At 43.4% G+C, this 25,927-nt stretch overlaps 1 protein-coding gene across 4 annotated transcripts in view; it reads left to right on the forward strand.

Moving 5' to 3' along the window:
• Positions 1-25,927, forward strand: part of ARID1B (AT-rich interaction domain 1B) — a 103,364-nt gene that overhangs the window by 39,546 nt on the left and 37,891 nt on the right. For 2 of the 4 annotated variants that reach the window (XM_017892383.1, XM_017892385.1), the window contains exons 3-5: positions 709-1,036; positions 2,876-3,004; positions 19,218-19,363. In XM_017892383.1, the coding sequence (XP_017747872.1) occupies positions 709-1,036; positions 2,876-3,004; positions 19,218-19,363 (603 nt within the window). The remainder of the gene's footprint in view (positions 1-708; positions 1,037-2,875; positions 3,005-19,217; positions 19,364-25,927) is intronic. The other 2 variants (XM_017892384.1, XM_017892386.1) reach the window with 1 other exon arrangement.

Consider the following 25,927-nt stretch of genomic DNA (forward strand, 5'->3'; position numbering starts at 1 on the left):
CCTGCCCGCCGGCCCTCACCCCCGCCTCCGCCCCTGCCCGCCAGCTCTCCTGCTGCCGTGTGCTGTGCTTGTGCTGGGACAGTTTTTCGAGTTGTGGCAGCCAGCACAAACGAGCTGCTCGATCTGGTACCCAAGCAAAAAAAAAAGAAAGAAAAAAATTATTCCCAACTTAGAGGAAAACTGGGGCTCGTGTCAGGTTCCCGCGCGACACCTTCCTGTGGGGTTTTAAGGGATGATTTTGACCATATGTGCATCTCGTCTTACACGTTGTCTTGTGGAGCCCTTTCACATGGCTGTTGAAGGCAGCAGTGATGTAGTGGTGTGATCTCAGAGTGGTGCTCACCATTTTGGTTGAAATATGAGAATGTGTGGTGTTGAATGGATTGAGGCAGCACTCGGTATCCCTTGCCTATTCATAGGGTTTGTTTTTTGTTTGTCGTTTGTTTCTTTTTATGACCAGTCTGAATTTCTCTTCATCAGTGCAGTGGTCCTCTGGGGCTGTCTGTATTTGAGTCACTCCCTGAGGGCCTGGGAGTGTGCAGAGAGAGCATGTTTGAGACTGGCAGCTGCACCAGCGCCAACAGGAAGGGCCAATAAGGGTCATGACTAATACTCCTGCTGATCACATTGTTGGACAAAAAGTATTTCCAGTGAATGTTGTCACAAGTTTAAATAAAAGGCTTTACTTTGTGTTTGCTTTTTGTTTAGGTAACTACTCCAGACCCCCAGCGTATAGTGGGGTGCCCAGTGCAAGCTACAGCGGCCCAGGGCCCGGTATGGGTATCAGTGCCAACAACCAGATGCATGGACAAGGGCCAAGCCAGCCATGTGGTGCTGTGCCCCTGGGACGAATGCCATCAGCTGGGATGCAGAACAGACCATTTCCTGGAAATATGAGCAGCATGACCCCCAGTTCTCCTGGCATGTCTCAGCAGGGAGGGCCAGGAATGGGGCCGCCAATGCCAACTGTGAACCGTAAGGCACAGGAGGCAGCCGCAGCAGTGATGCAGGCTGCTGCGAACTCAGCACAAAGCAGGTACGCCACCCAGGAGCACGCCCCGGGCAGGTACGCTGTGTGTCTATGCGTGACCACATGACTGCGCACATAGCTGCATTGTTCCCCGGGGTCACACAGAGCAGTAGAATGTCACTGTGCTTGGCCGTTCTTTTTATGTTAAATATATTCTGTAGCATCAAGGTCAGAGAACTAAGTGACGAACCATGTTTTATGCTACATGAGGAAGGAATATGAGCGGTGGGCACATCAGTCGTGGGAGGTGATTTGAAATGCCTGTGAATAGTCATTGCAGCAGCAAACCAGATCCAGTGGCACAGGGAAGTGTCTGCGTGGTACCAACTGAAGCAGTGACTTTTAAGCAGGAAATACTAAAGCTTAGGAACGATTTAAAATCTAAAACATTGAAAAGGAAACACACTCCCCATCTTTTTTTCACCCTATCACAAGAATCTTCATAAAATACAAACTTTGTATGTATACATACGTCTATTGTGTGTTTGTCTAAACGTATATGTGTGAGATTTATATACTTTACATTCTTACGTTATATTTTATTTTTCCAGGCACATCTATCTGTCCAAACCAAAATGAGGTTTAAAAAGCAAAGATAATATTTTAGAAAGTTTGAGTTGATAAAGCGAAAGGGTTTAGCTACAATGACTCATTTTAATCCCGAATTAAAATTAATTTTGAAGTAAATACTCGACCTGGATAAAATAACATAATTAAAAATTTATAAGGCAAAGGTGAATACACTTTAAAAGCACATGTAAATATGTTTTAAAGCAGAGTACTTTGAAAGATGTTTATCTTAATGGTATCTTCAGAAGCAAAGGTAGGAGATTCTGATTTTTGTCAAAGGGAAACAAAAGCTAAGGTGTGTGTGCGTGTGTGCATGTGTGTGTGCGTGTGTGCATGTGTGTGCGTGTGTGTGCATGTGTGTGTGTGTCTGTGCATGTATGGGCGTGTGTTTTTAAATGTGTCTTTTCTTACTTTTCCTCTGAAGCTGCTATCTGGGGAATGTGGGACCCCTCCAGTCTTACTGTTTTCTCCAAATAATAATAAATTTCCCTTGAGGAAATAAAATGAAAATCAATCATTATCTTTCTTTCTGTCTCCACATTACAATTACTTAAAATTTTCTGAACTCCAGCAGTCTAGCCCTCTGCTGAACCCACACAGGCTTTAGGGAATGTTTTTGTAAACCTGTCTGTGAAAACTGGTTTGGCTGTTCAAATTGAAGTTCCAATTCAAGTTTAAATGAATTGTCCATTGTTGCAACTCATAAAGCACAAGTTATTTTCTTTTTTTAAGTAGAAAGTATTTGATTGTATTTGGCACGCAGCCTTCGGGAGGGACCTCAGAAGATAGCCACAGAGAGCCAGGCATGATTTTCTGTGGTTACAAAGCCACGCGTGCCCCCTTTCTGAGTCAGTGTTTATATCATTCTGAAGTAATCAATACATAAATACACATCCATGCATTGCCATTTTCTGTTTCTAATGCGTAGACCATTCCAAAGCCTTGCCTTCAACTTGCTGCCCATTTTAGCTCACCAGGATTTTAAATGGGGGCTGTATATCTTCTTGTTTGCTTTTACCAAAGTCAAAGCTATACTTTAAAATGGTAAATGGAGACTAGAATTGAGAATCTTACTTTTCTCTGCCTGTCCCCACCCTGTTGTTATAGGCATTTTCTATACCCCCCACCCCTCAGGCAGCAGCAGGATACAGGGTATTCAGCTTGCCTCTGTGGTCTGTAAACCCCGCACCTACATGTGGGGGTGACAGATGGACAGGGATTCATGCTTGTGCATCAGAACAAATCCCAAGAAGCTGTTCTTCTGTTCCACTTTAGGCCACCATACATTAGGTCGCCTGCTTATCCCAGCCAGTCTGGGGCTGGCGGACGCCCCATGTTTTCTTCCCAGCACCCCAACTATGGCAACTCTCAGGCTCCCATGGTGCACCAGCCTGACCAGTACGGGTAGGTAGCAACACACCCCGACTTGCTGCGGGACCTGGGCGTTTTCTCTGCAACTGTTAAAGATCGTGACACCTGGCCACGAAAGGAACACCCAAACCAAGAAAGCGAAACACCTAACAGGAAATCCATCTCCGAGGGGGTTGTCCTTGTGTTCATTTTTGTTGGTGTGTTTGTTTCGTTTTCCTTTCGTATTAACAGTACTGTGGCCGTTCGGTGGAAACCCGCATGTGTCCTCAGGCCCTGTCTGCATGGCTTTCGGCATGGCTGCTTTCCTTCATGCCTGAGAGGGAAATAGAAACTTTGATCTGTGTCGAAGACATGGAGTCACCAACTCTGGCATCATTTCCCCCATTGTTGTCGTTGTTTTGTCTAGGAACCTGTGTTGTGCAGCGCTGTTCTCATGACTGTATTCTCACTCCTGCCACTACAGTGAGCGGCTGCCATACCCATCCCCAAATTAAGAGCACAGCATCTCATTTGTCAAGAGACTCACTGCAGTTGAGCTGACACAGGCTATTCACAGGACTTAGGAGGGGTTTCATTATATCACCACCGAGCAAATGTCTGTGCCAAAGACTTCTATTATTTTCTTCTCCAGCGAGTATTAGAATATTGAAGTCCCCAGGAAAATACAACAAAATAATCCAACAGAGAATGTTCTCTCTAAACACAGTGTTGCCATATTATTCTCAATTTCAACACAGGAATTACATACAGCAACAAAAAGTATCTCTTCTTTCCTACTACAAAACTATGTAGTATCAGGTTCTGTCACCTTGTTTAGATTAGTAAATGCTCTGAAAGTCTATTATTATTGAGTGAATTACTAAGCAAAAAAGTTATTGCTGTCATCCTGGGCAGACTTAAGCATGTTTGGTAGGTAGTTTGCCTTAATCATGTTAGTTTTAGTAGAGACATGCATCATCTTTGGTTAAAATCAAACAGGGAACTATCACCTAGCTTTGTTTAAACAGTGAACTTATAGAACTGTGCTTTCACTACTGGTTATGAATGCCTGACAGAGCTTTTTAGTAGTTTTATATTCAGTTTATATTTATTTAGACAGAACGAATGATAATTTTGGAATCGAGAGCTCTGAAGTCTGTAAACATGGCCCTAAATGTGGACCAACAAATATAGAATCCTGTAAACATCATCCCCAAAGTGAAATAACAAATATAGAATGAGGTAAACGTGCTTATTCTTGGGAAATTGTCTTTTCCTCTTTGTTACTTTCTTGTGGTGCCTTCAAGGTCAATTCATGAGTCAGTAGGAAGACAGCAGTCGGAGGAAGCAAGCCTTCATCACCTGCAGCTAATCCATAGGATCTGTCCTTTTACCAACTCCAGAGGCCTCTTTAGACCCACAAAGCTAGTTTGGCTGTGCCTTGCCAAGCCACATTAAGCAGCTGTGTAAAATGAATTTAAATGGCATGCATCAGAGTGAAATCTCTTCCACTGGGGCAGAAAATCAATGTTAGCTAACCAGCACAAGGAGATCAAATCTGTATTCCAGCCAGCAGCATCCAGATAGCTTCCTTAGAGTACAACACCTCCTCCTTAATTAAAAATAAGAAAAAGAAAAATGTTGGCGTTATTCTATGTAAATCTGATAAAGCACACTTGGCAAGGGCTCATATTCATAGCCCCGTGACTGTTAACTGTGAATTTTAACTTGTATGTCTATACTATTCTTTCTAAAAAAGAAAGAAGTTAAGTTTTATTTCTATTTTAAATCTTCCTTCTGTTCACTTCGCAATACACATAACCTGTGTTATGCCTTTTTTTAAAAGCAGAAGCTTGAATCTGAGAAAACATGTGTATGACATGTTTTAGTGCTATGGGTTGAGAAATCTGATTTTCAACATCCTTTTGCTTTACTTATTTAACAGCTCATTGCAGCAAAGTCGTGGTTTTGCTTTGGTGTTTGTTTCCCCGTTGATGGCTCTGTTAGGTTAAAGTTAGGTTGGTGATTAGAAAAGTTAGTTTGCTCAATGTTAGTTTCTCTTTGGGAGAGGAAGAAATGGCATAGTGCAGGATTCACAGAGTCTGTCTGAATGACTTCTTTCTCAAGGCACAATCCCAAAGGACCTGGAGCCCATGGAAGAATCTGAAAAGGACAAATTAATGATGAAGGTGGAGCGTGAGTGAGTGTGTGTCTGCAATTAGACAGAAACAGAATGCTCGTTGTAAAAATGAAGGATTGTAGCAATTATGCTTCAGATTTTCTCAGCTGGTGAAACACAAGGTAGTATAGAGAAAAAACATGGAAGTTTAACTGGTTAGAAGCTGTTTTATTAATTTCTTTAAGAGTGACAGTATGAAGGTAAAATCGACCTGCTGCATTGAATAAATTAAGAAACATATAGATTAATTTTTTTTTTCTTTTTCACCTTTTGAGTAAATTCCTCATTTTGATCATCAGAGGATTTACAGTAGAATCTAGTGAATCTTCTTGTTCAGGTACTAGATTCACTGTGCAGTAATATCCAGTCATTTGAAGTTAATGGTTTATCAGTAACATCTGTACAGAGCCCTCCTCCTCCTACGCACTGATACACTTTGTGTCAGAAAATGCATTGTTGTGTACAGTTTTAAAGCATTGCTAGTTAAGGAATTTACTTTTGAAGATACAAGAAACAGAGAGTTGGAAATACTAGCTGATCTTACTAAAAGCCTACTTCAGGAATGGCAAATGAGTTCCATCCATCTGTAGATCAGTTCTCATGGCTGTCTGTAGCACCATTTTGGAGGATTCTGAGCCATTACCTGAGCATAGGTGAGCCAAAGTTTGCCAGAAGCTTAGGAAGAACTTTGGCCTACCACTTCCTAAAGAGCGTAGCTATGGATCCCAGGCTAAACACAGGCTTTCATATAGCTCACTACAACCTCAGATTCTGGGGCTCAAGCAATTCTCCCACCTCAGCCTCCCAAGTAGTTGGGACTAAAGGCACGTGCCACCATACCTGACTGATTTTGTCTTTACTTTTTTGTAGAGCCAGATTCTTACTGTGTTGCCCAGGCTGGTCATGAACTCCTAGCCCCAGGCAGTCCTCTCAGCCTCCCAAAGTGCTGGGATTACAGGTGTGAGCCACCACTCCTGACCTTGTAACATTTTTTAAATGACTGAATCCATTACGTTTAAAGCCTGTGCGTGCAGATGTGCGCAGGTAGAATAACTTCCCCCCAGTCATGCCGTGTGCCTTGCATCCTTTTATGAGTCCTAGATGGTACCTGGTGATGTCCAGCAATTGACAGCTCTTCAAAATACAACTGATTTGTGGATTTGAAAATTTCAGCATTATCCAGAATCTTTTCTTGGAAATGAGCTCTAGGAGGAAGCATGAGTTCACTGAATTTACAGAAGATCTCACAAGCCCTAGATCTTTAAGCCAGGGTAGATGGACAAACAGATTTTAATTCCTTAAGGCCCTAGCACCTCACATATATAAATTTTGATCAAGTCTTGAGTGACTTGAGATTGTTTGTGTCAAAATTCTGGCAGGGATCTTTAAGATAAGAAGAGGTTTCATAAGGATGCAGAGTTTCAATTACAGAACGATTGGGTCTCAGAGCTGGGAAGGTTTTAGATGTTATCCAGCCTCTACCTCTTGATTTTATGGTAGAGTCAACAAAGACCTACAGCGTCACCCACTCAGGACCATTGAGTCAGGAGCAGGGTCCCTGTCACCTGGTCCTGTTGTTCTTCTGCTCTTTTTTTTTTTTTTTTTTTTTTTTTTTTTTTTGAGATGGAGTCTCATTCTGTCACTAGGCTGGAGTGCAGTGGCGTAATCTCGGCTCACTGCAACCTCTCCCTCCCGGTTTCAAGCGATTCTTCTGCCTCAGCCTCCTGAGTAGCTGGGACTACAGGCATGCGCCACCACACCCAGCTGATTTTTGTATTTTTTTTAGTAGACATGGGGTTTCACCATGTTGGCCAGAATGGCCTCGATCTCTTGACCTCGTGATCCACCCGTTTCCGCCTCCCAAAGTGCTGGGATTACAGGCGTGAGCCACCGCGCCCTGCCTGTTGCTCTTCTTTCTACTTTTTTGTTTTGTTTTGTTACAAAAACCTCTTCATTTTTGTTCTCCATCATATCTAAAGACAATCCTGCTATTAGAAACCAAATAGTAATGAGTATCTTAGTGGATCTTCTACCTCTTGCATTGAAATCTGGATTTTTTTTTCTCTTATCTGAATTTCGTTACCTCTGTTGCACCTAAAAGGAAATGCAGGCTTTGCATATTCCCGTGTAGACTCCACAGACTCCACGTGTAGCTTGAGTTAGATTGTTTCCAGAGCCAAGCACCTTGTGAGATAAGTAACAGTTACTTGCTGGCACAGGGTCAGGTTTGAGTTTCTGTCCTTTTCACCATTTGAGGTTTTTACCAACACTGCTTTGGCATTTAACATTGTTGGGACTGGAGTGTGGCTGTGGAAGTACTTGCGAGTTGTCGGGGAGCAGAGTGGGAAGGTGGTGATATTGACACGGATAAAGGTGCACACCTACGTGATGCTGGAATAAGCACTGCTGTTCCTTTACTGTCCCTGAGAGAGTCCTTGGTGGATTAACTGAGCATCAGGAGAAGGAGAAGTCTCAGACTTCTTAATTTCAAAAAAAAAAAAAGGTACAATGATTTAATTTGAGAAGTCTTCTTACTCTTGACTAGCAGGGAAGTTTTAATACTGAATATCACAAATATTTTTCTGTAGACCTGCATTTTAATACTACATCATACCAAAAACTAGGGTCACTGAAATTAGCTTTCAAGTGTTTTGTGTTGAGTCAATTAGGAAATTGGGAACTTTAGTTAAGATTATTTTTAAATCTAGCCACTCATTAACAGGATGAATAAATTTCATAAGGTAGCTAGATCAGTAGTAACCCCACCATATTGCTGTTGGAGGAGCTGAGTGTTTTGTGAGAGTATGTGACTAGCTGCCTTCCTATGCTTGGAAGAAGCTGGGTCTATTTACAAATACAAATGAATTGGTCTGGCTTGTTGGATATACAGTGGGCTTGTATCTGTGCCTCATGTGCACCCCACATAGACACACCTTCCCACCGCTGTTCTTTATTGAGGTGTATCTATAATTCATATCCTGTGTTGCCATTTGCCAGCAAGGCACTTTTTCTGTGTTATTTTCCTCTGAAGCCAGTATGATGCAATTCTGCTGATGGACGAAGAGCCGCTGATGTGGAAATACGTTAATGGAGATAGTGCATTAAAATGTCAAAGAGAAGGGGCAAAAAACTTCAAAGTGTGTCAAGCCCCAGTTATAGTGGGGTCCATGCGCTAAAGAGCAGTGAGCGATTTGTCTTAACCAAGAATCCAGCCCTTTGGATTTTGGACAATTAGGTTTTAACATAATAGCTATGATTTGAAAAGTCATGTTATTGAAAGACAAAGAGAAAAGGTTTCAAAGGCTTAAACAGAGTTTTTATTTCCGCAATTAAATGTAAGCCTTTGCATTATCATCTAAATACTACGCTTTAATTTTTAGCCCTTTTTTCTCTTCAAAATTTAGAATTTGAATGAATGTTATTATGTTAGTATTTAAAGATTAGGATTTCAATTAAAACTTTTAGAATTGCAGAACTATTATGGAAGCCATAAAGTGCATTGATAAATCATCAAATCAAAAGTAGTAAAACACTAATTCTAAAAAGACCAGAGATTTCTTCTTTAATTTTAATGAGAGCCAAGAAATCACAGCATGAAATGTGCAGCCAACCTGAGAGGGATCAGAGACCACGAGGCGCCCCAGGCCACTGATGAGCATCACCCAGAGACTTTCAACAGCCACTGTACACCCTCACCCAGCCACGGGGCCGAGGCGTGGGAGCCTCAACTCCAAAATCCCCGGGTGGTTCTGGTGTGGAAGCCAGCTCGGGTCTGACGAGGGCCTCAGAAATAACCGCTACTGCAGAGCACGGAGGGCAGCGTTCAAGGGGAGGGCTGGGAGGCGTGCTCTGGACACTTCTTCCTTATGCGGCCTTCCTGAGGGATGTCTCGTGAGGAGCACTCGGGGCTCGCACTGGGAGCACTCTATGGCATCAGAAGCTCGAGTCTGCGCCGACCTGACCCTGACTCAGGCTCTGGTGATCTGTTGATCATGGCAGAGTGTGTCTTCCCAAACGCTTTGTCTTGGTTTCTGCCCTTTTGCTTCCTCTCAGACCTCGGTATCCTCCTCATCCTCCGAAATACTCAGTTCCCCACCACATCTAGCCTGCCCTCTTCATTCAGATTTTCCCGTCTCTGTGTCTGGGTCTGGCCCTCTCACAGCTGGTGGCTGTCTTCACTCGGAGATGGCTCCCAGTGACTCGCGCACCAGTGTCTATGCCACCTGACTTCACTTCCAGCTTCATGGCTCTGTTAACATCCTGCCCCCATAGATGCACACTCTCACACCAGATGTCCTGGGACCATCACAGCGAGAACCAGCATTAGAGCGCACCCATCGCTGGGCGTCATCAGCCGCACAGCACAGCAAACCCCCGCGGTTCAGAGTTACGAAAGGCGAGGATCTTTGAAATTACATGTGTGCAACAGGAGTGGCAATGGCCAGTGATACCGACCTGCCAGGTATCAGGCCGATGACCAGCAGGTGGTGAATTTTTCACAGCCCTGAAATCTGGTAACCTCAACAGTGTTTTGGGCTGAAGGCAGCAGGAAAAGTTTGTAAGTGGTGAAGAGGCTATGACTGTGTCTTAGTATATTGCAGCTTGGAGTTTGGAAGGTGTCGTGGGTGACAGGGTATCTTAGTAGCAGTAAGGAGTGTGAGAAGCAACTCGCTAAAATGCTAAGATTCCTCTTAATGTTGGTCTTCATTCTTATTTTGAACTCCATTTCTGCCATTACATAGATTTAAAAAATCAAACAGGCTGGGCGCAGTGGCTCACGCCTGTAATCCCAGTACTTTGGGCTGCCAAGGTAGGAGAAACACTTGAGGCCAGGAGTTCACAAGCAGCCTGGGCAACATAGTGAGCTAGTCTCTATAAAAAGTGAAAAACAGTGAGCTAGGCATGGTGGCGCATGCCTCTAGTTCCAGGTACTCAGGAGGCTGAGGTGGGAGGATCACTTGAGTCCAGAAGTTCAAGGTTGCGGTGAGCAAGGATTGTGCCAGTGCACTCTGGCCTGGAGTAAAACAGTGAGACCCTGTCTCTTAGAAAATAATAATAATAATAACGAAAAACTCACAGACAGAAACTTGTAAGATTGTGGCCCTTGTTTTAAAAGTAAACTCGTACTGGATTACTTTTATTACTTTTGATTATTAAAATTCTTGCCAGGTAAGAACCTGTCTGAATCCTGTCCTGCACGGAGTGGCTGGTGAGGACATAAAGAACTATAGCTTAGCTCAGCTTACAAGCCTTGCCTACATTTTAACCCTAACTGAACAATGTTTGACTTTACCAAACTAAGTCACTTTGTGGCCCAGGCCACCGTTAACTCAGGAAATCTCTAAGAATTTTTAGGAGGATTTTTTTTAAGATCAGAAATTACTGTTTTTCTGTTTCCTGGACAAAGGCATTTTTTATTGGAGGTTTATACACAATATTGCTGTGACACAGTAATATAGGATGGAGAACTCAGGACCCAAATTAATTTTCTTAAGCCTACTGACAGGCCCATTAAGGCATGAGAGGTAGATAGAATGCATATAAGGTGGATGTGTGCTTCACCCTCACACTCCTAAAACTCAGGTTCGTCCATCAGGGATTGTTATCTACTCCAAGTATTGTTGGGCTGATAAGCTCTGTGTCTGAGGCTGCGTGGCTCCAGACCTCTAAGACACCTGCTCCCTCCACTCTGCTCCTGTGGCTCCTCGGTGGCTAAGCCACTTTGGGATTAGCAGTTCACTCTCCTTTACACCTTGGGACCCTGGAAGGGGATGTCCTGGAATAAAAGTGGTGGTTATTCCTAGCACTGAGAAGTAATAGCCCTCCTTAGAAATAACTTGGAGATCTTTTCTTAATGGTACTCTGATCTCAAGATAAACTTTTTTAAGTAAAGATCCTTAAATAGAATGCAGTAGAGATGACACTTTCTCTCTGTGGGTGACATCCATGGCAGCTAATGTTTCTTTCATGCTATATGGATCTAGTTTCACCAGCCCAGGGAGCTGTGCCATTTACATCTTCTCAGAGGTCAGTAGGATGTGATGTGATACCAAACCCCCAGAGTTCTGGAGAGTCATCCATTGCAGGGAAAAGACAGGATTTGGGAGCCACTGCTACCTTCTGTGGCTCTCATCCACACCTGAGGCAGGCCATGTGCTGGGGATCAGCAGGGAAGAGCTGAAATCAAAATCTCTGAACTAAATGCCTTCACAGTGTTGAGGTTCACTTTTGTATGGTTGCCAGGAAAGAGTTCGTAGTAGCAGAACAATGGGCTTAACAAACCAAAATCAACTTTGAGGATGAAGAGAACATCCTTAGTTATCAGTTGCTAAAATTCAAGCAGCCAGACACCGTGCTTGCGTTTTCTTCGCACCCTGACAAGGAGGCCTCTCGCCTCAGAACCCTTGAGCTCTATTTGTTCTCCTGGTTGCTTTGAGAGAAAAGGTGAAGATCAGTGAGCTGCTTTAGGAACAACTAAAACTGGTTACCTGCATCGAAGCAAAAAGGAAGAGCTGAATCTTGAAATTGCACAACAGGTGCCGTTTCAGCAGGGAGTGCCAGGAGCAGAGCTGGTAACAGGTCGGAACCCTTTGAGAAGTCTGTGTGAAGTATGAACAAAAGAGAAAAATGTTTCTGATGTTAGAGGCTTTTAAGAAATCCAGACTGGAATATGCAGTATTCCTCAGTGCTTAGCAAGAAGAGCTTCGCAAAGATGCAGGAGTCAAAAATACAGCTCTTCGGAGAAATGTGGAGACAATCAGGAGAAATGCTTTGAAAACAAGAGGCCTTGTGGGCAGTGCCACATTCTAAAGGTCCAGGCAAAGACGTGCCAGGGAGAAGTTCTATTCTGAAGAGCTAAGGCGTAGCCACTGAAAAGATTATTCTTGAGAGTATGGTGACAAATTTACTACTGTTCCTTTACTTAGAAGTTCTCTTTCATAAAGCTGTCGCAAAACAATATTCTTCTTTGCCCATTCTTAAAGGAAGGAAACAAAATGTAAACATATCAGCTACCAAAGGGTTTGGAGAGTTATTAACAGGGAACTGGAAGATAACTGGTAGCTGCTCCAGCTTGTCTGCTAGCATTGAACACGTGGAAGCTTTCTTTGAGTGAACAGACTGCATGGAAAACAGGTCACATTCGCCAGCGGAGGAAGACTTAGACAAGACTCACGCAGTCTTATACAGGGGCTTCCTGCATAGGGAGGAAAGATGACACTAAACCCTCTGCTTCCTGACCCGAGGGTCCACCTGCCTGTGTGACGCTAGGTACTCAGAGGCCTGTCCAAAGCCAAACCCTGTCCACATGTCCAAAACTAAGCCCACGCTCTCCCCTGATGTTCTTTATTTCAGTGACTGCCCCATTATCTGCCCGTCGCACAAGCTGGACACCTAGGAGACATCTAGGCACAACTTTTTTTTCCCCTAGATGGCCTAATTCATCACCAAATCCTGTCCATTTCACCTCCACGATATTGCTCAACTCTCTCTATTGTGCTCCACCACCTGTTCCAAGGCGCTACCATCTCTTCCTTGGGTTGTGGTATCAGCCTCGTAACAGCCCCACATTCGTTCTTCCTGCCTCCGATGTGTTCTTCCCAACACGACCAGAGAACAATGTCTTTAAAATAAACATATTTTAATGCCATTGCTCCTGCTTAAAAATCCCAAGTCTCTTCCTGTTTCTCTTAGGATAAAGACCAAACCCAGAGAACTGTAAGCCTGGCCCCCACCACTCTCACTTCTTATTTGGCTCTACCATATTTTCTCCTGGAGAGAGGCTCCTGGATGCCCCAAGGCCCTTGAATTTGCTGTTTCTCTTTTCTCTTCTCCTAACCTGGTTAATTCCAATGGATTGATCCCTCAGATCTGAGGGGTGAAGGGGATGTCATCCCTTCCTTGGGACCTTTTTCTGTGCTGTCCTTCCTGTGAGCTCACATAATGCACAGACCTCTCTAAGCCACGCATGTGGTCACAGCTTCACACTCGCTGCCCTGGTTGTTTGACTTTGGTTGCATTTGTTTTTAGTCTTGGCCCACTGTTGTGCTTATTCCTCTCCCATACTTATCTTAAAACACTCATCTTGGACAAATGATTGTAACTGTCAACTAAGCAGTAGGTATTTCTGATTAATTTTAATTATTTCTATCATGTCTCTATGACCAAAAGGGGTAGAATCTATTTTTTTAGTGGCATATGGTTATATATTTTACAGGAATCTACATTTTAAATAAAGGCACTTCTATTCTTTGTATTTTGTCTAATGAGACAAATGCCACTTTACCGCCACAGGATTCATTCCTAGCCAGAGCCACTGGCTTGTTGAAATTACATTATTTTGCCACCAGAATTGCTAATGCAGTTGTTGTTGCAAGCACGCTGATGGATTAGCCACACCAAAGATTGACCAGGGCTTGACAGCCTTATTTTCTGTTTTGATTGAATTTGGGGGGGAGGGGGGTACATAGTGGTTTTCCCTCTTAAAATATTAAATTTAAAATAATCTCGACTGAGTTTCTCCTTCTCAGTACTGTTTTGGAAGAGTCACCATGTAATTCGGGTTGAAAATCTATTTCACCAGTGATGCTAGATACATGTGTGAGAAGAGTTCGTATTTATAAAACATTTTAAATAGGGCATCCTGTGTAATGTTATGTATGCAACTGGATCTCTCCAAGGGAATAAAGTAACACATTTTAGAAATAAACTGCTGGAATTGGAGCTTTTCAAGGTTTTGAGTCCTGGTTCTGATGACTATTGGGTTTAAGTGGTAAACTGCCCCAAATTTTAGTGTTAGCCTAGTTTATTTTGTCAGTAAGCAATCTTTTCTGGTTCATAACTCAGCTGCATCTACAGTGACAGTCCGTGTAGAGAAAGTTATGGACACCTGGCACTCGTACTCATTTTCCCAATACAGCGTGCACTGCGTGGTGCTCATTCCAAACATAACTCAAGGGTGGTATTTGCAGTGGACGTGCTAGAGCTTCCCCCGTGTCTGCCACTGGGACAGGACTTTAAAGTGGCTCCACTCACAAGGCCTGCATTTCCTCTGTCTGCCCCTACCCTTCTCCAAAGAACTGTATCAGAAACCCATTCATTTTAAAGATAACCTCATACTTCACCGTCTGTCACCGCTGAGAAAATACAGTGTTGATTGCTAAGATGATAAGGCCTAAATATTCTTCTCTAAAGCATCAAAATTATTGTACATTTTATTGTAGTTGATTTTAAAACCAGATATTTACAAAGATGTGGGTACTCCATGAACATACTAATATTTTTAACTGCTGAAAGAAAGCAAACTGTAGTGGGAAGCAATATTCCTCTTTCTCTTTTCACACTGAACCATTGGAAATAGTCGCTTGAAAACTGGTGTTTGCTTTGGGCTTTTTCCCCCAAAGACAGCCCTTTGTTGGGATATGAATATGTAATGTTTGAGAAATCTCCAAAGTGAATAAAAGGAAAAAGTAAAAAAGCTGTTGGGGTATGTGTGCAGTGCGAGGGCAGGAACAAGGAGTGCCGTAGGGAAAACTCGCAGGCCCCGCTTTTTCAATTATTCTCCCCATAATAACCTGGCTTTGCTTATAGAATGACAGGTTTTAAATACCTCTGGTCCCAACCAGATTTAAATAACGTTCTTCTGGTTATTCCGCAGGTCAGCATGTTTAAGTAATAACTCCCCAATTTGAACATTGCCGTTTAAGAGGAGGAGGGAGTGGTGCCATGATCTAGCCCTGGCTAGGCGAGCGCAGTGCCAGTTGTCATCCCGGGGTCTGGGGGCAGCACCACCCAACCAGGGTCACCCCCACAGTGTGCCTCTACTGGTTTATTGTAAATGTTTGTCTCCTTATACTCCTGAGATGTTCCTGGGCAGTCATTGCTACAGCCATGGACTCGGCATCTGCAGAGTCAGGACAGCTGTCCTTTGTAACAGATGTTAAGCCCGCAGGGCCCCTGGAAGCCAGAGCCCAAGGGTCTGGACGGGAGGCTTTGCTTTTCCGGGTACAGCGTAGGTTTCTGTAGGGTGTCACATTGGAAATGTTCTGCTCATTTCAATTCATGTTTTTGCCTGTTTTTGTTTTGTTGCTTTTGAGAAAAGCAAGTGAGTTACTTCTTCACACTCCTAATTCATGTGGAGCGGTCCAAATGTGGCGTTGGTCAGAAGGGGCGCGGCAGCCAGGGAGCGCTGCTGTGGAAAGGACCCAGCTGCTGCTGAGGTCGCCTCGGAACCCAGGTCGCTGTGGTCTCGGGCATTGTATTTTCAGCCCCACCAAACAAGGAGCTATTGTTGTGAGCCACAGAATCCTCCTAGGTTAGCAACACCAGGACTGCTGGGTTAGTTAGGGTGGCAGCCATCTGAGGAGTCCATCCACAGAGCCCACTGTCTCCACTAACCGAAATCAGTGGCGTGCAGTGCGAGCCTTATTTTGGTATCATGCTCATGTTGCTTGTTCAAAATTACCAAGACTCTTGGCAGTAGTTTCTCAAGCAAGAGCAAATTGGATTTCCTGTGCAGTGGTGAAAGACTGGCTCTCCCCACCCAGACAGGCACCTGCTGCTCTGCCCTGGCCATGTGTGGCCTGCGCTCCTGGGAGGACTCACTTACTGCCTTGGAGGCCCAGTAGGCCTGCAGCAGGTGTCCAGGGAGCTGTTGTATTCATGTCTCCCACTAACCCTCACTATGGCCACCTCCCTGAAGCCTGTATTCCAGGACTCCTGGAGAGTTTACACCCTCTGGTTTGTCAGCTTTGTACAACTGCAGGTTGATACACCAGACAGATAGAAAGCCATGGTGCAGCAGGCTGCCAGGAGCCAGGTACTTGGTCTCACTGAGTGTTAGCAGTGTCAGAGTCCCATAGAGAAAGAAGTATAGTATACCGCACTGATAGTAGATTAGGGGAATTCTGTTTCTGCTACTTACTAGCTGTGTGACTTTAGGCAAGTTACTTAACCTTTCTGATCTTTATTGCCTTTATTAATAGATGAGCGTAATTCCACCTACCTTCCTCCAGGAGTCTAAAACATTAAATGTGTATGCCTAGAATGTGCACCAGGCATGCGGTAAATATTTAATAAATTACTGTACTATCATTACCAGCCCTTCCCTGTTCAGTTGTAAAGACTGAAATCCAAAGGGCCAGAGAGAGCTCCCAGAGCTCCAGTGACAGAGTCAAGGCCCCTGGCTTTTTAACCAAACTTTTAAAACTACAGGATGTGCTTTAATGAAGGACCATTGTAACCAACAACTGACATCCAAGGCATGGACCTTTAAGTCTTTGATATTTCTTTGTCGTTGTTAGTTTAAAGGTATTTCTTAAAACCTGTAGTGTGTGCCTTCATCATCTTCTGGTGATTGAAGATGGACAGTGCTGGCCTGGGGGAGAAATCCTGGATGAGGGCTGGATGGCTACTTCATTCAGTCATTTGCCTGGTAGATTTTCTATTCTGATTCTCTTTTTTACCTTAGTACAAACAAGCGTCTCAAGGAACCGTGAGTTTCATACATGTTAGTTATACTATATATGAGACGGAATTTAATGGAAGCTTGAAAAGGCGACCATCTTTGTAATGCCTTTTACAAGAGTAAAATGTTTTAGTAATTCATCCCTTTAACAATTTTTTTTTTTTTTTAAGTAACTCTCATGTGCAAGGATTAATTAGGGCCAGCTCCTCCTCTCAGGAGGCTTCCGTACCCAGAAGAACCAAGACATGCATAAATTATTTTAACATGCAAAAGAAAGAGCTCAGTGCTGCAAAAAGCATAGATGAAGCTAAGTGGAGAGGCAGGGCTTACTTTCAGGAAGGGTGACGGGGACAGCCATCACAGAGCAGTGGCTACTAACACGCATCTTGGAGAATGGACCAAAATTGGCTGTGACTTGGAGGCAGTCACTGACATGGAAGTAGCCTTCCAGAAAACGTAACCGTCCAGAAGTGAAGGTGCTGTTCAGTGATTATCTGCTAAGACACTGAGAGCAGTCCCATCAGGTGCCACTTTTGAAGCAGTTATATAAATGCTAAATTGTCCGTTGTTTGAAGAACACCTCAGAAGGGATACTTCTAAGGTACTTGACTTAATGCCAACACTCTGCAAGATGATGTAAAGCCCTGAAACGTATAGGGATGTGCCCTGTATAGCCACTTATAGCCCTTATAGCCACTGTGCGATGTATGCATAAGTATGTGATGACCTAGAGGTTAATCAGAAGCTGTTGGATGATCTCAGATCTGTTCTTAATGAACTCCAAGCGGTATTCTAATTCTGATTTAGCCGTCCGCAGTTATTCAAAGTGGACCCTCAGGAAGCTAAGAATTGCAGGCTAAAGTAACACCCATTTCTCCATGAGCCACCCTCATACCTAAGAATCTTTCAGCTTCCAACAATGTTCTTTCCAAGCCATCATGGAGCATTAGATTGTACAGAATTTCTCTAGTTTGTCTAATATTTAAAGTAGACCAGTTATGCCTTTGATAGCTTGATTTTGCAGATGGCCCATGTTTGAACTTTTTGTACAGACATTTTTCAGTTGAGTCCACTGAAAATAGGTACACAAAAGGAACAGTATATTGTTTTTTAAAAAATGATTTATGAACCGGACATGGTGGCTCACACCCATAATCCCAGCACTTTGGGTGGGCATATCGCTTTGAGCTCAGGAGTTCGAGACCAGCCTGGGTAACATGGCAAAACCCCTTCTCTACAAAAATGAAAAAATTAGCTGGATGCTGTTGGCTCACACCTGTAGTTCCAGCTACTTGGGAGGGTGAGGCTGGAGAGTCACTTGAGCCTTGGAAAGCAGAGGTTGCAGTGAGCCAAGACTGCGCCACTGCATTTCAGCCTAGGCGACAGAATAAGACCCCTCTCAAAAAATAAAAAAATAAGATTTATGTTAATCTTTTAAAGGATCTCATTTTAAAATGTTAACTATTATACCAAGTGGTAGCTTAATGGTGGTGGAGGGGGTTGTGATTATTTAGGAACAGATAGGCAGGGTGTCTTTGGAGTTTTACCCCTCTTACTAGCTTGTACTCCTAAGATGAAACATGACTAGCCGAAACATGACTAGCCAAAACTTGGAAAAAATTTTTAAAGGTATGCTCTTTACCTAACAAAAGCTTGACTACAATGGTGGACTCTCTTGACATTTTTGCCACGTTGCTATCATTTCTCTTTTAGGGCATTGTAATTTTCCCTGGGATCTCTACACCACTGTGCAGTTTAAATCTCTCCCCCTCTCCCCCATCTCATTACCAACAGTCAGAGAAGGGACATTGTGTGACAGTTATCTGCTTCAAATCGGAGAGAATACCCTTGACCTCTTTGCAGGAGTGAAGAGAAGTCTGACAGGGTGTAAGACAAAACTAACAAGACTAAGTCACCAAGACCGCCTCGTAGGTCTGCACCACCCTGGGGATGGGCGACTTCATGTTAGAGACACGTGCAGCTGATCTAAGTGCCCATCCTCCTCTGTAACGTAAAAAGCCCAACCAACACGAAGTGGAAGTCTGATGTCTACTGTGGCATTTTAATGTAGGGAAATTGGTATGTTTTTAATAGAACCTAATTACCAAAGTTAAAGAGTAGGGTCAGGGAGAGTTTTGGAAGTGCTTTCTCCCATATTCATTCCATCAGAAAATTTAGGTCAAAGAAGTTTTTTTTAAAAAAATTGCCACATTGCCCAATTGTTTTTCATTTCTTAACCTTTGGGTTTTTATGTGAGGATACTAAGTAGTGTTAATAGTCAGAAGTTAATTTTGCTTGCTTTTGTAATTCCTGTTCTTATTTCAAGTTCCCCCTTTCTTGCTTATATTCCTCTATATAAATAGTAACCTGGAACACTTGACATGATTAAAAATGTGTAATTTATTTGCAGAACTTGTAATATTTGGAATTGTAAAGGGGTGTATTAAAGAGTTACCTAGCAATAGATTTCAGCCTTTCTCTCCAGGAAATAATCTGTTTTACACAAACATGAAAAGTTATAGCCCCACCCCTTACATAAATGCATTAGTGGAAATGACTGCCAGGGCAAACCGCTGCTAATGTGCATGGTCGGTATATGTGTGCTGTGCTTTCTCTTCCTGTAGGCAAGGCAGTTTCCCCGGCATGAACCAGAGTGGACTTATGGCTTCCAGCTCTCCCTACAGCCAGCCCATGAACAACAGCTCTGGCCTGATGAACACGCAGGCGCCGCCCTACAGCATGGCGCCTACCATGGTGAACAGCTCGGCAGGTAACCTCGGCAGCTCTGTGCTCCTGAGCCCCTCCCTCTCCCCTCTCCCCTCTCCCCTCTCCCCTCTCCCCTCTCCTCTCCTCTCTCCTCTTAGGCACCGCCAGTGAATCTGCCTAAACAGCCCGAGAAGGTGGATCAGTTGGCGAAAGTGGGAATCATACTACTTTTCTGCTTCTCAGAAACTCGCTCCATCTATTTAAGACTTGAGAATTACATTTTATGTAAATTATTTTTATTCAGTCTGTGTTTGTATAACAAGTGGACATATTTCAACTATTGTTGGAGATTGTTAAATATACACACTATGTTCTCTTTCTCTTTGGGAATTATTAGTATTGGAAGATCCTCAAATTCTCTCCATTGGGTAGTGATGGAGACAAACATTTCGAATTCGTATTTCAGGGGAAATTGTTGGAAGGGCAGAGCAAAGGGGGTTTGAAGTAGTTTTTACATTTACACCTTACACCTCTAAATGTATGCTTGGAAGTAGCTGCTTCGTAAGTGCTCCATGCAGATTGTCTCTATTGGGAAACTGTTTTAAATGTTTCACGATGTTTAGTTATTTTAACCCATTTCATAATCTCAACGGTAGCATTCTTAAAAGTCATGCCTGATGAGTGCAGTGGATGAGTAGCCAATGTGTGGAAAACATCAAGAGTGTCTAAAACTGTGCACATCTCCCATGATCTTAGACTCTGCAAGACCCTTCGACCCCCTCCTCTGGTTCCATAATTACCTTAAGACAATGAGTGCCACTTTTTACATAAAGTGATGTGTATTTCAAGCGACCTGTTACTCTCTGTCACATGTTAGAATGGATCTCACTGGAGGATTCCTCCTTCAGAGACTGCAGAGAGTGGCTTAGCCAGTGTGTATCCTGTGATGCCCCGTGATGCATTAGGAATGCATGGGAGAGCCAGAGCCTTGGTTCTTTCTGATGACATTTTTTCATTTCTTCTGCCTTTTGCCTCCTTTTTCGCCTCTCTGTCTTTGAAAGGCCTCCCCAGAAGTTCATGTTTCTCTGTCAGAGGGAACAGGCAGTGAGAGGCTGGGCTCGCCTCCTGTCTGAGCTGCATCATTGATTTCTAGGACCTAATTGAGGGGTGGCATTCCGTGATGACTTCTCTTGAAAGATTTGTGAAAGAGGAACACGTAGAAATTCGTGGTAAAATGAAGGTTTTAAATAAATAAAATAGCCCTTCCTGATGCTGCGTTGAGTGCTTCTCCATCACAATTTGGTGGGTGTTTTACATTTGAGATGAAGGTGAAAAGCTTGCAAACAGCCTGCTAGCTGGAAGCTGCCTCTTTCCCTAACCAGTGCTGGCCCGGGTAACAGAGTATTGGGTTGTGACATTCTGTTTTGTCTGACTTGCTGAAATAAAATTACTTCAGAGCATTGAAACCACACAATCAGTTTTCACCTACTATTAGCAGTGCTCATTTTTCCCTTCTTCCTTTGGACCCCAGAGCCACAAAAACAACCAACAACAAGCAGATGGCACAGTGCCCTGCCTCAGAAGATTTATGTATTCCTAAGGAACAGCCAGCTTAATGGAGATTTACAGAGAGGGTTTCTTTCTATTATTATTATTCAGATAATTCGGCTATTTGTTATTCCATGCAGAGGAAATCTGTTCAGTGAAAGGCCATCCATCCTCACGATCTTTTGTATGGGGTGGTAGTATATTTTTTACTGCATTGTACATTTTGAAACATTGAATTTTTAATAATTTTAACATTCATCCAGTTTTCCTCTACACATTGATCTGATTTTATCCCACCATTATTAGGTGAAATGCACGTCAGAGGAGGAGTGGCCATTTAGCATTGGCTGTGCACCTAGCGGCAGGTACACCTGAATCTGCTGTTATGGCATTCTGATCTCTGAGAGAGACAGGAGTGACACAGAGCATTACAGCACAGCCCTGTGAGCATCGGGATGCACGAGTGTCCACCTGACTGCACAAAAGATGGGCCAGAAATGGTGGGATCACAATCCCTTCAGTCTCCTTGGTTTGGGCCCATGGAGATAAATTACCAGTGATAACAGCAAAGCATTTCTCCATCAAAGTATACTTTTGGAGAAAGCGAGGACAGTACAAATGATGACCAGGTCTGGTGGTGGAATTTTCTGAACCTCAGCAGCCAGTGCAACTGGCATTCCAGCATGCTCTTCGCTGAGTTCAAACAACTGTGTTGTAGACAGTGTACGGGGCCAAAAAAAAATCCTCCTGTGTAGTGACAAATTGTTACAGGCTTCAGTGAGCAAGTAATTATTTAAATGGAGTCAGTGTGAGTATAAATGTGACAACTATTTCTTCACTTAAAATGCCAAGGGAAGTAGGATGGTAAGCAGTGGGAATTTTTCCCTCTAAAGAGCTTTTTTTGGTTTTGTTTTGTTTCAGTTATTTAGATTAAAAGGTTAGAATTATGTATTACTGTGGGCAAAATTACAAATCATGTATACCCTTATTAAATACACTGTCATACAATACATGTGTCTTTGGTTAGGTTTTACTTATTTGTGTTGAGTTTTATAATATTCATTAGTCATTTACATTTGTCTGCATATAAACCATCATCTTAAAGTGGACATCTAAATTCCAAAAAATATATCTCCCATCTGTGGTTCTAAGTTTGCCTCACCAGACGTTACTCCACAAAATGTAGGGCATTTCTCCCACTGCCACGTATAAATAGTACAGGAGCGGCCATATGTGCCGCTGGAACCAGGCTTTCTCACAGAGAGCCCTGGGCATCTTCCAGAAATGAGTCCTTCTGCTAACCTAGCACCGCTCAGTCCCAAATGCAAAGTGTCCTGTTAATGCCCTGCCGGTACAGGGTATACCAACTCCGGTAGGCCTTTACAAAGAAAAAGACAATCACACTACCACAGAAAGTGAGAACCTCCTACCTCCGGACCTCCTGCAGTGCTTGTTATAACTACCGATTCCCGGGCTCCCTTCAGAATTCTTGAGGGGAGTCCAGGAATCCGCATCCCTGACCACCTCTGCAGGTAGTTTTCATGCATGCAAGCTCAAGTTTGAGAAGCGCCAATGTGGCGGTATTTCGCTCAACAGTCTCCTGGCAGATCTGCCTCCAGCTCTATGGGGCATTAGCTGTTTACCAGATGATTTGCTGTTTTGAAATTGAAAAAAAAAGAAAAGATTCACAAAACTACGCCTAGAATATCAATCTTCCAGCTGGATTACTGTTTTCTGTCTTGGGACTACAGGGCCTCTCACAAAGGAAGGTTTGGGTCTTCAGCACCATTGCAAGGGGCTGGTTGTCCGGGGTGTTGGTGGAGGTTGCTGGGGTGCTCACTTGCATACTTGCTCTAAGGTAATGATTTCAGGTGAATTGCTGCCCTCCCCCCATATACCAAGGACTTGATAAAAGAGTTCTGATAAATTATGAAAACCAAATCTCTTAAACTGGGGGAAAATAAATCCTGAGATTATGCCAAAGTATGTGGACCACTCCAGACTCTGGAGGTGGCTGGGGGAGCTGCTTTCCTTGGAAAGCCGCCCGGCATGGCCAGTGTCCTGGGGGTGGCCACAGTGGGGAGGGGCGCTGATGGCAATAGTGGGGTATGCAGGGCCTCCAGGGTGCTCGTCGGCCCCACCCTGTGCCTTGGAGGGTCCTCCCGGTCAGGGTTCTCAGGGCCTTGCATATCCAATGAGAGCAATGCGTCTCGCCAGCCCTTCTCAGATCCTATGTGTGTTACCTTCACAGCAGACTTTCTATCTTGCCACATGTAAACATAGTCATGAACATCCATGGATGTACATACATAGATCAGCTCTCTGTGTTTTCAAAAACAAGAAATCATATATTTTGCAGTCTGGTATATTACCATGAAAAGAAAAGAACTGTGCATTTCTGACCTATTTCACCATCTTCTGGGAATGATTTTGCGGACTTGTGAGGAGACTGAGTAAAGGAAGCGGATGAAAGCAGGCATGAGTGTTGAAGTTCGGTTTGACTCATGTCATATGTTCTTTACATTCCTTTTGAATATATTAAATCCAGTGTGGAATAGCTGCCTTAGGACCTTGACCCACACTTACTTTGAGAAATCGTTCTAATTCTTAAATTTCAATGGTAAAGCCAGAGGCTGGTGCTTAAAACGTATTTACAGTACTCAAGCAGCACTTTCTGCAGTCACAGATTCTCTACTGCCCCTTTTTATGTCTGAACTTTACATACTGGATTACTCATGTCAATAGGAGAAAGAACAGTGCCTTGATTTAACATGTCCTTCTAATAGTAGTGGTCCTTCTCTTCTGGGAAAGGAGAAAAAATAGTGCCCCTGGAGTCCCATTGCCTTGGGAGGCATATGGCTCTTTTCAGTGATTCATTGAGAGTTCTGGTAAGAAGTCAAAAATGAGCATTTCAATAAAAGAATAGTAAAACCACAGTAAGGAAAGACTTTCTAATCCATTTAGTTAAAATAAACCATATATTTTATAAGGTAGAAATATTAAATAGAACTATTTATTACTCTAAATTCTATCCTTACTTATCTCTCAAAATAATAGAACAGTGCCGCTTGTGATAGTTTTTCTATTTGCACACCCCAAATGCCTGTTTTAAAATATATAATAGAGAATGAGGAAATTTGGGGAATTTCAGGCCAACAATATGTTTATATTCATGTAAGTCTGATTTTCAAATCAGTGTAAATTGTCAGTAATTTCCATAATACATATTGGCCTAGTTCTGTATGCTTACAAGTTGCTTTTGTGTACGCTAACACATTTAATGCGTAAAATAGAATCTTACTATTCCCGCCTTCAAAATAATATTCATACATAATTTATTGTAAATACTGACAAAACTACCACTTAAAACCATTGGAGAAGCGCGATGCCACAGAAGCCATGTGCCCATGACTTTACCGCTTTCTCTGGAATTGTTTTGGCTGTCATTCCTTTGAACCCACTCTGAATCAACTAGCCAGGACATGTGGACTCGCATACATAAGCCCCTCTTTTCGCACTCATCCTGCTCTTTTATCCTGCTATTCTTCTGAACAGGGTGTTTTTTTAATGTACAGGTTTACTAATTCATATCTCGTTAGACCCCAGAGACAAAACTGCGTGGAAGCAGTCCAATCCACTGCTTTGAACAAGGCGGTCTTCGTGGTGTAATCTCTCTCAGCTGCTTGAGGTTTCACACATTCACAAAAATAACAGCATTTTTAGCTGATCCCAATAGATTTTCTCTGCAGCTGCATCACTTGAAAAGCTTTTGTTCCAGTTCTTAAAGTCTAAGTATTGAAAGTAATTTGAAAAAAAGAAAAACATCCCAATTATGATTTGTGTGTGTTGTGATGACTTTAAGGACTGACTGGGCTGCAAATGGGCTTTGAAAAGCAAGCCAATGTGCCCGTGGAAAATACGGGATTTCAAAGTGTATTGTTGAGTGTGCTGATGTAAACTCATGGGCACGTGGCAGGGTAGGCTTTTTTGGCAGGACCTATGGTCTCAACCTGCAGTGATGCTAACGATATTAGCAAATTAGCACCACAAAGCTTGCCAGCTAATTCACCAGAGCCTGCTCACTCTCTCACTGCTGTAATTAAAACTAATTATTTTCTAAAACATAGTAATACATGAATATGTGCAATAATCATTTTGTAGTGGGCAATCTGCAGAGCCTTTTTTAAAGCTTTTTTTTTTTCTTGGCACATTACGCTACATGTGTCCCGTCTTGGTTGAGCCAGCACTTTGATTTGCAGAATGTAGAATGGGCCCTGTTCATCAAACCTCAGGTTTATTTTCATCCGAAACAGGCCTAGTTTCTGGTTCCCTCTCATGTATAGGGCTCATCACTCTCTCCCCTCTCTCTCCTTCCCTCTCTTCCTCACTGTGACTCTTCACATCTGGTTGGTGCCTCACTTGCAGCCCCTGCAGCCCAGTGTTGCGCAGATGGTTTTCACAGTGGGGTTCTGTAGAAATTCAGCTGTTATTCCCTGGATAGCTACACTGATTCCTTATTCTAGCCTTGTTCTTCCATTAAAAAGAAATCTGGCCGGGCGTGGTGGCTCAAGCCTGTAATCCCAGCACTTTGGGAGGCCGAGACGGGCGGATCACGAGGTAAGGAGATCGAGACCATCCTGGCTAACACAGTGAAACCCCGTCTCTACTAAAAAAAATACAAAAAAACTAGCCGGGCGAGGTGGCGGGCGCCTGTAGTCCCAGCTACTCCGGAGGCCGAGGCAGGAGAATGGCGGAAACCCGGGAGGCGGAGCTTGCAGTGAGCTGAGATCCGGCCACTGCACTCCAGCCCGGGCGGCAGAGCAAGACTCCGTCTCAAAAAAAAAAAAAAAAAAAGAAAGAAACAAAAAGGGAACTAAGCCAGGGTGCGGTGGCTCATGCCTGTAATCCCAGCACTTTGGGAGGCCTAGGCGTGTGGGTCACGAGGTCAGCAGATCGAGACCATCCTGGCTAACACGGTGAAACCCCGTCTCCACTAAAAATACAAAAAACTAGCCAGGCGAGGTGGCGGGCGCCTGTAGTCCCAGCTACTTGGGAGGCTGAGGCAGGAGAATGGCATGAA

The sequence above is a fragment of the Rhinopithecus bieti genome, unplaced genomic scaffold (assembly GCF_001698545.2).
Source record: "Rhinopithecus bieti isolate Rb0 unplaced genomic scaffold, ASM169854v2 scaffold_20098, whole genome shotgun sequence".
Classification (NCBI taxonomy): domain Eukaryota; kingdom Metazoa; phylum Chordata; class Mammalia; order Primates; family Cercopithecidae; genus Rhinopithecus; species Rhinopithecus bieti.